At 44.8% G+C, this 11,215-nt stretch overlaps 1 protein-coding gene across 1 annotated transcript in view; it reads left to right on the forward strand.

Moving 5' to 3' along the window:
* Window positions 1-10,828, forward strand: part of SLC6A4 (solute carrier family 6 member 4) — a 30,565-nt gene extending 19,737 nt beyond the window's left edge. Inside the window, exons 10-14 of the mRNA XM_068154520.1 lie at window positions 778-909; window positions 2,669-2,768; window positions 3,824-3,924; window positions 6,257-6,424; window positions 7,814-10,828. Of these exons, the coding sequence (XP_068010621.1) occupies window positions 778-909; window positions 2,669-2,768; window positions 3,824-3,924; window positions 6,257-6,424; window positions 7,814-7,888 (576 nt within the window). The 3' untranslated portion in view covers window positions 7,889-10,828. The remainder of the gene's footprint in view (window positions 1-777; window positions 910-2,668; window positions 2,769-3,823; window positions 3,925-6,256; window positions 6,425-7,813) is intronic.
* The last annotated feature ends 387 nt before the right edge of the window (window positions 10,829-11,215 follow it).

Below are 11,215 nucleotides of genomic sequence, written 5' to 3' on the forward strand. Positions count from 1 at the left end.
TGAGTAGACAGCATGGGAGACGGTGGCCCTCTCATATATGTGGTGTATGGTCTTACCCCTGCACCCCTGTAACCTCAGTTACAGATACTGCACTGGCAGTGAAGGGTTTAAAGCAGGACTGGCATCTCCATGTGCCTCCTGGAAGACAGCAACTGTGGCTCCAGTTCTGCCCTAAAAAGGCCTAAATAAAATGGAATCATTTATCAGTGTCACACTGTGACAATTGGTAACAGAGTTGGAAACACAAGCAAAAACGTTTGATTCATACACTTCTGGTTGAATGCAGCCTTCCAGGCTCCTCCTCTCTTGCAGTTCTGAACTTACAAAGCAATCATTAAATTCTGGATTTTGTTTGTCTCACACTGATTGGATTTTAAAAGTGGGAACTGGAGGTGACCTCCTCATCAGCACTGCAAAAAGTGTGATGCTCTACAAACTTGCCATGTGAACCAGCTCCTTCCAGGAAAGCTAAACTCAGCTGACTTCACAATTTTGGTTCTGCTGAACCACCTACCACTTCCTGGCTTCCCATTCCTTGTAATGCAGCACTTCCTTGGGGTGAGAGGGGGCTTCCTTCAGATATGGGAAGCCCAAATCTCCACCTTAAAGAGTTTAAAAGTTCCAGACAAAGACTGTGTAAAGAACAGTAACACCAACTCCCCAGGCAGAATCGAGTATCAGTGGTTCAAGGCTTTAAAGCTCCTCAAGGCACTGAAACACACTTTAAAGGACCTAAAACTGTCCTTTATTTTCTACTGATGCTTCCCTGCTTTTCAGTTTGCAGGACTAGAGGGAGTGATTACTGGAGTACTGGATGAATTCCCCCAGGTCTGGAGCAAACGCAGGGAGTTGTTCGTCCTTGGTCTGATCATCCTTTGCTTTTTGGGGTCGTTGGCAACTTTGACATTTGTAAGTATTTTACCCACACCTCAGCCTTCATTACTGGCAGTTTCCTACAAATGAGATCTTGGAGAGGGTAGCATCTTCTGAAGAGCTTCAAGAAATCAGATTAAACCCTCAGCCTGATGCCTTTATGCATTAGAAATCTGTGTTTGGAATGGATGTGAACAGAATCTCTCAGCAGGAAATGTGTTGTAAAAGGATCCTACAGGAAGGCTGAGGAGGGACTTCTCAGGATATCAGAGAGTGATAGGACTAGGGGGAATGGAATGAAGCTAGAGGTGGGGAGATTCAGGCTGAATGTGAGGAGGAAGTTCTTCCCCATGAGAGTGGTGAAGCTCTGGTACGGGTTGTCCAGGGAGGTGGTTGAGGCCCCATCCCTGGAGGTGTTTAAGCCCAGGCTGGATGAGGTTCTGGCCAGGCTGATCTAGTGTGGGGTGTCCCTGCCCATGGCAGGGGGGTTGGAACTAGATGATCCTTGTGGTCCCTTCCAACCCTGAATGATACTATGACACTATGAACACTCAAATGTTCTGCACCTCAAAAAATGACACAGCCACTGCTCCAGCTGCTGATTCAGTGAGCAGCCAACCTTCCACATGCTGTAGGTGGTTTACTTCTGGCTCTCAAAAGCTCCATGTTTAAATTCTTAAGAATCCTGCATTTCATTTTTGCAATATTTGAAATGCCCTTTGAATTAGAAAAGAATGGCCAGAAAGTGATCTGCTAGCAAATGCTGTCATTGCCTGCTGCTGCTCTCCAGAAATTCCAAGCAATTAATTTCCTGTATCTTCCTCATCAAATCAGGCCAGAAATCAGGAGCAGTCACACCAAAAAGACTTGTGGGGCTTGTGGGATTTCGTTTTCATAGCAAACAACATTTGGAATAATGAGTGTAATGATCAAAAGAGACAAGGAAAGAGCAGCACATGGCTTTGACTTCACACTCCATTTCCTCACTTACGTGCAACTTCCTTCTCATTCAAAGCATTTGCTGTAAAAGGAGAGACAGTTCCTCTCCAAAACACAGTGCTCTCCTCCTCTATGACTCTAGATCCCAAATGGAAAGAGAGCAAAGTCACACCTTGTTTATTTCCTGTTCAGTAACTATGACTCAAGTTGGAGGAAGAAGATGCCACCACAAAACTTATGCAAAAAGCCATTCCATCAACCCCCCACCAAAACTCATTTGTTCATTAAAATCCAGCTAGAACTGCCAGCAGCTTCAGTGTTAGCTTTTCTGCATGGCAGCCCCACTGGTGTCCACAGGGAGTGAGCAGATCAGCAGCACACTGAAGGATTTGTGGCAGGAACAGTCACAGAGCAACAAAAGTGTCTAAATTACCCATCTGTGAGTGCTCTGCTCCAGACAAAGGCAACAATGAACAGCAGTACCACAGGATTTCCATTAGGAGATCTTTGGTTCACTGATAGGATGATCTCCAGTACCTGAAAGGGGACTACAGGAAAGCTGGGGAGGGACTTTTTACAAGGGTTTGTAGGGATAAAATGAGAGGCAATGGACTGAAGTTGAGGAGGGCAGGTTTAGACTGAAGAAATTCTTTCCAGTGAGGGTGGTGAGACTCTGGAACAGGTTGCCCAGGGAGGTTGTGGATGCTGCCTCCCTGGAGCTTCAAGGCCAGGTTGGATGAGGCATTGAGCAGTCTGGTCTAGTGGAAGGTGTCCCTTGCCCATGGCAGAGGGGATTAGATCTAGATGGTCTTTTCCAACCCAAACCATTCTATGAATCTCTGAATCTCCTTTCTAGGGAGGTGCATATGTGGTGAAGCTGTTTGAAGAGTATGCCACGGGTCCAGCTGTGCTGACTGTCGTGTTCCTGGAAGCGGTTGCTGTGGCCTGGTTCTACGGTACGTCCCCTGCCACAGTGACAAACGATGTTAGCCCAGACTGAGCTTCTGCAGGGCAGGATTTCCTCTCTTTCTGCAGACAAGGTCACTGATGTCTTCACAAAAAGCTCACCAAACCTTTTTACAAATCTGATTACCAAATCTGTGAGAATTAGAATTAGCCTGGAGAAGAGGAGGCTCAGGGGAGACCTCATTGCCCTCTACAACTACCTGAAAGGTGGCTGTAGCCGGGAAGGGGTTGCTCTCTTCTCCCAGGCAGCCAGCACCAGAACAAGGGGACAGTCTCAAGCTGCGCCAGGGGAGGTTTAGACTCGAGGTGAGGAGAAAGTTCTTCACCGAGCGAGTCGTTCGCCATTGGAATGTGCTGCCCAGGGAGGTGGTGGAGTCACCGTCCCTGGAGGCGTTCAAGAGGGGATTGGACGTGGCACTTGGTGCCATGGTCTAGTCATGGGGTCTGTGTTGATAGGTTGGACTCGATGATCCTCGAGGTCTCTTTCAACCTTAGTTATACTGTGATACTGTGAATTACCAGCAGTTGCTCCCTGCCACAAGCACGGTGACATCTTGAATTAGCAAGAGCTGTAATTCAGAACAACACGGTTAAGAGTTACAGCAACAACAGTCCTGGAACAGTCTGTCAGGATGGATTCTCAGTTTGGGGCATCAGAGCAGCCAGCAAGTACCTGAAGTGGGCTACAAGAAAGTCAGGAAGGAAGGGACTTTTTAGAAGAGTTTGTAATGAGAGGATGAGAGGGAATGGATAGAAGCTTGAGGAGGGCAGATTTAGACTGGAGATTAGGAAGAAATCTGTAGTGAGGGTGACAAAACACTGGAACAGGTTGCTCAGAGAGGTCATGGATGTCACCTCCTTGTAGGTGTTCCAGACCAAGCTGGATGAGGCTTTGAGCAACCTGGTGCAGTAGAAGGTGTCCCTGCTCATGTCAGGGCAGTTGGAACTAGATGATCTTTAAGGTCCTTTCCAAGCCAAACTATTCCATGAATGTATGAAAACCTTGTACCTGCTGTCACCAGCCTCCTCCCACTTGTCTCCACAGGCATCACCCAGTTTTGCAACGATGTGAAGGAGATGCTGGGCTTCACCCCAGGCTGGTACTGGCGAATTTGCTGGGTAGCAATCAGTCCCATCTTCCTTCTGGTGAGTTTGCATTTCTAGCTTTTTCTGTCTAGCACACACACACACAGAGAATACAAAATCACAACTGAACAATGCAGCTACTTGGACTTCCAGAAGCTTCATTACAGAATTTTCTTGTGAAATTCTTCAGGAACAATTTTTGGCAAACCAAAAAGTCCAATTCAATGCTGCAAGGTCTTGTTACTAAACCACTCTCTTAAGGACTTTTGTAGATGAGCAGGCTAAGTGAGCCATGGGTTCTGAGTAACTCCCCTCCCTTCCCTCTGCTGAACAAAGCTGCTTTATTTTGTTGCTTTACATTTACTTCAGCAAAATGAAGCAGTAAAAGATGATGTGGATGAAACATAAGAGTCTGTGGAGGAAAACCAAGGAAAGTAAATATGCTGTCAGAGCAGCTGCTGACTGACAGCTTTAGAGCATTCCGCCTCAAATACACAGCAGTTAATTGCAACCTTCACAACTCTCTAATCCAGAACTGCAAATACTGTCCTGGTGTTTGCCTTGGCAGTGTTACTGATAACACTTTAAACATAAGTCTTCATTTTCTGATCCAAAATTAGCTCCTGCTCTCTGTTATTGCTAGTAGCCTCAGCATGAGCAGAGCAGATGAAGATGGAGTTTGTGAAGCACAGAATGCAGATTTAAGACCGAGGGGATGAAATCGAAACACTGGTAATGATCAGTGCAGAAGTATCAGCTTTTCATTTTATTAGCCCTGCTGAAAAAGAGGAATAAAAGGCCATAAATAAAAAGTGTGACACTACAAATCATTTTTATACTGCTGTTCTCTTTGTGAACCTAAACCCAGAGAGGAATACAGCTCTAGCGAGGCGGTTACTGAGCAGAACTATTTGCATTGTTTGTGGAAACTCAGCTGAGGAAAGCCCAGAAGGTAGTTAGGTTATTTCTGCATGGAAAGCTTGATCTTCAGATGATAGTCTGGAAAAAAAAAAGGGAGTCAGAGATCCTTGGGAGGGCAATCAGAGATATGGTTCCTGTAACGTGCAACCAGAAGTAGTTGTTGTTTCCCACGGGATTTTTCGGTCAAGAAAGATACGCACAGGAAAATGATCTAACAGCATTAATCAAACTACTGCCAGAGCATCACAGCCAAACCAGTGCTGATGTTTGTGAAAGCTACCAAAGAGCTGAAATGCCATGGAAAAATATCACAGATGATAGAAAATGTGTAAAGAATAAGCAACGGGGGGGGGGGGGGGAGGGAAATAGAGTCTGTACAGCTTAGCAGAGAGAAAGCTGAAAGCTGAAGTGATTGCCACAGGTAAGTACTTTAACAGTGTTTGGAAGAGCAATAAAGCACAGCACAAAACACACCACAGTGGCTGCAAGTTGAATTCAGACAAAGCAGAACTGACACTGATCATGATTAAATATGGGACAAGCAGCTGTGGGAAACTGTCCACTTCCCATTTTGTGTGGCTTAAAACGAAGCTGATGCCTTTCTGGAAGGGATGATTTAGCTGCAATCCAGTTATGAGATTCAATACAAGAGTTAACTGGATGACACTCTGCACACTCAATCTGATTCTGTCCATCTAACAACTTGTTATCCATGCAATATACAACTGTGCTCCTGAATTTTCTCTCTAATGTTCTTTAAGTAAGAAACACCACCACATGGAACATGGAATAAGCAATCCATGGGAGACTTTTTACCCAGTTCTTTTCATTTACTGGTTGGGCTGTACTCTAAAGCTCCTGAGCTCTTTTAAACCTCCTGAAAATTCTGGGTATCCAAAAGTGGTTTGGGGACACAGTCTCAAGCTGCACCAGGGGGAGCTTAGGCTGGAGGTGAGGAGAAAGTTCTTCACTGAGAAGAGTTGTTAGCCATTGGAATGTGCTGCCCAGGGAGGTGGTGGAGTCACCATCCCTGGAGGTGTTCAAGAGGGGATTGGATGTGGCACTTGGTGCCATGGTTTAGTCATGAGGTCTGTGGTGACAGGTTGGACTTGCTGATCTCTGAGGTCTCTTCCAACCTTGGTGATTCTGTGATTCTTGGTTTGGGGTTTCTTATTTCCTTGGTTTGGGGGTTGTTGGTTGGTTGGTTGGGTTGGGTTTTGTTGTTTGATCTGGGCTTTTTTGGGTTGGATGGGTTGGGGTTTGTTGACTGGTTGGGGTTTAATAATGTAGGTATTTTAAATCCCCACTAATGTCACTTAGGATTTCTCCAGCATTGATCTGTCTTTAATCCTTCTTCAGTCCTACTCATTTGGTTTTTAGCTGAACACTGTGCTGGGGCACAAAGTTCCCTCAAGTAAGTATGTGGAATTAAGGCAGGTGTGTATTCATGCTCTGCTATCTTCTCTTTCAGTTTGTCACTTGCAGCTTCCTCTCCAACCCCCCAGAGCTACGGCTTTTTGATTACAGTTATCCCTACTGGACCACAGTAGTAGGTTACTGCATAGGAACCTCTTCTATCATCTGCATTCCAATCTACATGGTGTATCGGCTGATCGTCACTCCAGGAACACTTAAGGAGGTATCCCCAAGGCTCTCTTGCTCCTATCTGACTGTTAGGAAGGAAGTGATTCCTAGGAATGGGTAGATTTTTCCAGGGTCTGATGCTCAAGAGGTTGAGCATCTTCCTACTCTCTTCCCAGCCAGCTGCTACCTAATTGTCTTCTACCCATTCTGAGTGATTCACAAATCTCTCCAGCTCCTACTGCTGACATATTCATATCAAATATTAAATCAAGGAACTATTTTTAAGCTCTGGTGAACCGCAGGCTTTTCCTAGAAACCACACAAGACACAGTACCACGTGAGTAAGGCACTAAAAGATTGGTTCCCCTGGGGATATCTGTAAGAACAAGTTTCTTTTGCTCTCCAACACTTAATAAGATTTTCCTGCCATAAATCTGTGGCAGCTTGTGATGGTATTCTTGGGATTTCTTCTAAGTTCACAGAAATACCAGCTCAGAAAGAATACAGTCAGCTGGCTCACTGCAAAGTCCTAAAGTATTAATATCATTTCTGGCAAATTTTGATCCAAATTACAAGTCATAAATGATAGTATCATAGTATCATTCACGGTTGGAAGGGACCACAAGGATCATCTAGTTCCAACCCCCCTGCCATGGGCAGGGACACCCCACACTAGATCAGCCTGGCCAGAGCCTCATCCAGCCTGGGCTTAAACACCTCCAGGGATGGGGCCTCAACCACCTCCCTGGACAACCCATTCCAGAGCTTCACCACTCTCATGGGGAAGAACTTCCTCCTCACATCTAGCCTGAATCTCCCCACCTCCAGCTTCATTTCATTCCCCCTAACCCTATCACTACCTGAGATCCTGAGAAGTCCTTCCCCAGCCTTCCTGTAGGCCCCCTTCAGATACTGGAAGGCCACAATTAGGTCACCTCAGAGCCTTCTCTTCTCCAGACTGAACAGCCCCAACTCCTGTAGCACCTTAAATCTTCGTAATGCTGAAGTATCAGCCTATCTCTCTAGTTAATCAGGTGATAGGATGAGAGGAAAGGGCCTGAAATTGTGCCAGGCTTAGGCTGGATGTTGGGACAAATTTCTTTACAGAAGGAGTGCTCAGGCTGTGACCAGGCTGCCCAGGGATGTGGTAGAGTCACCATCCCTGGAGGTGTTCAAAAATGTGTGGACATGGCATTTGGCAAGATGGTTTAATGGCCATGGTGGGGTTAGGTCAATGGTTGGACTTGATCTTAGAGGTCTTTTCCAACCAAAACAATTCTATGTATGATTCCATGGTAACAGAGGCCCGAAACACTCCTCTGTACCAGTTCAAGGGGTGTAACTCAAACTGAAGTCACATTTTTGTTATAAATCCCTTTCCAAATGGTTCTTTTATGTGCTACCTGTAAAATGAATCGATTTCTAATGTTGATTTTTCCCACAGCGTATCCTGAAGAGCATCACTCCAGAAACAGCTACAGAAATTCCTTTCGGAGACATCCGCATGAACGCAGTATAAGCTAACCTGTTTGCTAGGGGAGAGAGGGGGGAGCACAACAAGCCCCTTTCCCCATCCTCTCCCCTCCCCAAAGAATTACATTTCCAGCTGAGACAACCAACAGAGGAGTTTTCTGTGGAGGCTGCATCACTGACAACAGACATTTGGAAACATGCTGCCTCCAGCACATTTATCCAAGCAATTCAATGAAATCTACTGTGCACTTCTAAGCAGACTGGACTGACTGAGAGCTAAATCCTTCTGGAACCACGAGGATGTCTGTGTGCATGAGAACAGCACTACCCCACGTGTAGGCACAGGGCCGGGCGTGTAGGACAGGCAGGGCTGGGTGAGGCTGGCCGTAGGGTGCCCTGTGGCAGTGCTCCTGTATCTCCCTCCATGTGATTGTTCGTACTGGGCAATGTTGTATTCGCTTCTAAGGTTCTAACTGCTTCAAGTACATGGAAAAACCCAAGAGTATTTCTGACAGCCATAAAGGGTTTTATACACTAGAAACACAAATAGCCAATTCCCTAGGTTTGTAGAGGAGTAGGCAGAGGAAGAGGACTCCATCCTGAGCTGCACTATACACAGCTCTGCGGACATTAGCACACACATTTGGTAGCATCCTCCTCCTCCTCCTCCTCTTCACTTCCTGCATTTTGTAGATGGTAAAGGTTTCTATTAGTTGTTTCTTGCCCAACAAATACTACCAAAGCAGTTTTTGTAATGTTGTAGGATTCACTTTCCTTTAGATCCACCCAAGCCACAAAACCTCCCCATGGCTTACTCGACAAGTACCCAAGCTGCTGGCACTACATGCACTGTTGTCAGAACCAAACCTGACGGTCACAGAAATCACTGTCCTGACAGACTTAAAGCATCCAAAGAAACTACAGACCAGGAGGCCAGAAAGTGGAATTTTAAAGATCTGCTTTTCTGCTTTGTTTTTTGGTTGGTTGGTTGGGTTTGGTTTTTTATTTAGGGTTGATGAGTTGGTTGGTTTGCTTGCTTGGTTGGTTGGTCTTTTTGGTTGGGTTTTGTTTGTTTCAATTTGCTTTTAAACAATTTCACACCTCAAATTTGCTACAGCCTGTGGCTTTTTTTTCCCCCCCTATTTCTATCTTTTCCTAGCACAAAACTAAAGTTTCAGTTGGCTGGCTGGCAAAGGTATAGTTAACAAACTACCACAAATCTGCTTTGAAGCTTTATCAGCTTGTAGTCTGATAGTATCAGTCAGGGTTGGAAGGGACCACAAGGATCAGCTAGTTCCAACCCCCCTGCCATGGGCAGGGACACCTCACACTACATCAGCCTGGCCAGAGCCTCATCCAGCCTGGGCTTAAACACCTCCAGGGACGGGGCCCCAACCACCTCCCTGGACAACCCATTCCAGGGCTTCACCACTCTCATGGGGAAGAACTTCCTCCTCACATCCTCAAGTTGAATGCATTTGGTTTTCACCCTGGAGATGGGAAATGTTTTGTTTGTTTGTTTTCTAAAGGAGTTCAGCAGGATTGGTTCTCCTCAGAACTATTTGTATTAAATGATATGCAAATTAACCTCCATGCACATACTAACCTCTTTATATTATATGCATACACCTGCTCTCCTAGTGTAACTGCCCCTCAGACTGACTGCAGCTGCCAAGTCAGTTGGAGGACACAGGTTGAGATAAACTTAAGCAGGCATCACTTATGTAAAAAAACCAACCAAACATATAGACAATAAGAAAAGTAAAATGAGACAGAGGATAAAAGTTTCTTTTGTATCTCATGGTCTACTTAGGTAAAGTACTGCTAACATTAACAAGGTTATGTGCATTCATAGCAGCAGGCATGAAGAAACCTGCTGGAAGGGTTTACACAGGTACTAAGAACATGTGGTATTAGAGGAAAGCAGGGACAGTGTTTACCTTTGGAGAACATTTTCATCGCTTCCACCAGGGTTTTTTCTCCCTAAGGTGAGCAGACACCTCCTGGAGAAAGGCTGAAGCTATGTAAGCTCTTAGCTGTAGCTACAGACCTGACCTTACTTCACTTGAGGTCTCAAGCCCATTTTCCAATGAGGAAATAACAGAAGGTGAAAGTTTGTAAACGTATTTGAACATAGAAGAAGGAATGTAGCTATGCAAAGTCACAGGAGAGAGGCCAGGAGATCATTTGTGGTGTTAAGACCTTTGCTCTTTTCACTGCCAGTCTGAGGACTTTAGGGGAACAGGGGGCAAGGGAGACCTCCAGAAGTGGCTTGAAAGGCTTTCCTTTTCCTGAATAATACAAGGATAAAACACATCCATGTTCTCATTCTATAAAAGCTGAAGTTGCAAGGCAGTTTAGTCCTCAGTGGGTCCTTGTTACATGAGACACAGGTTTGAATTTTTTCTCATTATCTTAATTTTTACTACCTTTAGCTGGGTGGTTGAAATATTCAGAGAATGGTTTCTTTTGATAACTGACTGTTTTTCCCCCTTCCTTTTACATATCCATCTGAAAACATTTAGAGTAACCAATATTTATCAGGCAGCTCAACAGGTAACCACACACCAAACACTGGTTTTCTACAAAAACTAGCTCTCTTGATACCAAATAGGCTGCACTGCAATTAAAAGTGGTTTGAGGTAAAGACACACATTCCCTCTCTTCAGCCCACCTTCAACCTCTCTATCACACAAGCATATCCTGCCCTCTATTCTGCACAGTGAAAAGGGAGTTAGGAAACTGGTAAATCAGGACCATGTTTGCCTTCCAAGCAGAGAGTTTTAGCTGTACAGAACCAAGTATTCCCTCCAAGTTGTACATGATGCACCTGTATTAATTTATGCAGCTGTTTAGTTACAAGTGTTGCAAGCTGATTGTAAGTCATCAGTATGTGCCTTGTACTGTAAACTGTTATTGTAATAAATTTAATATTCATAATCCATCTGTAGACATCTCTTGTGCCTTTCTCTTATTGGGAAGAACAAAAATAAAGCTCAGTTCCAAGAAAAAGCAAGAGTAGCTGATTTACAATATCAACAAGGCCCTGCTGACAAAAAGCAGAGGATTTCCTTCAGTGTTTGAACTTCATCCCTCTGCTAAATCCTCTTTCATTCTGTTTCCCCCAGCAGAAGCACATTAGATTTGTTTAGACAGGACAGCACAAACAAACTGATCCACACTTGGAGTTAAGTGCTTAGCTACTTGACTAGCTTACATAGAAAACTCACTCCATCTCAAGTCTTCCTAAACTCACATTTTGCCTCACCACTAAGTCTGCTGAACAAAATATTAGGGAAACACCAATGCCACAAGCTTTGTTTTTTATAGCAGTTTTCACCTACTGAAGGCTAGATACTACAAAACAAAGTAA

Source organism: Melanerpes formicivorus, unplaced genomic scaffold (assembly GCF_026170545.1).
Source record: "Melanerpes formicivorus ecotype bairdi unplaced genomic scaffold, bMelFor1.0.p_v2 SCAF_29, whole genome shotgun sequence".
Classification (NCBI taxonomy): Eukaryota; Metazoa; Chordata; class Aves; order Piciformes; family Picidae; genus Melanerpes; species Melanerpes formicivorus.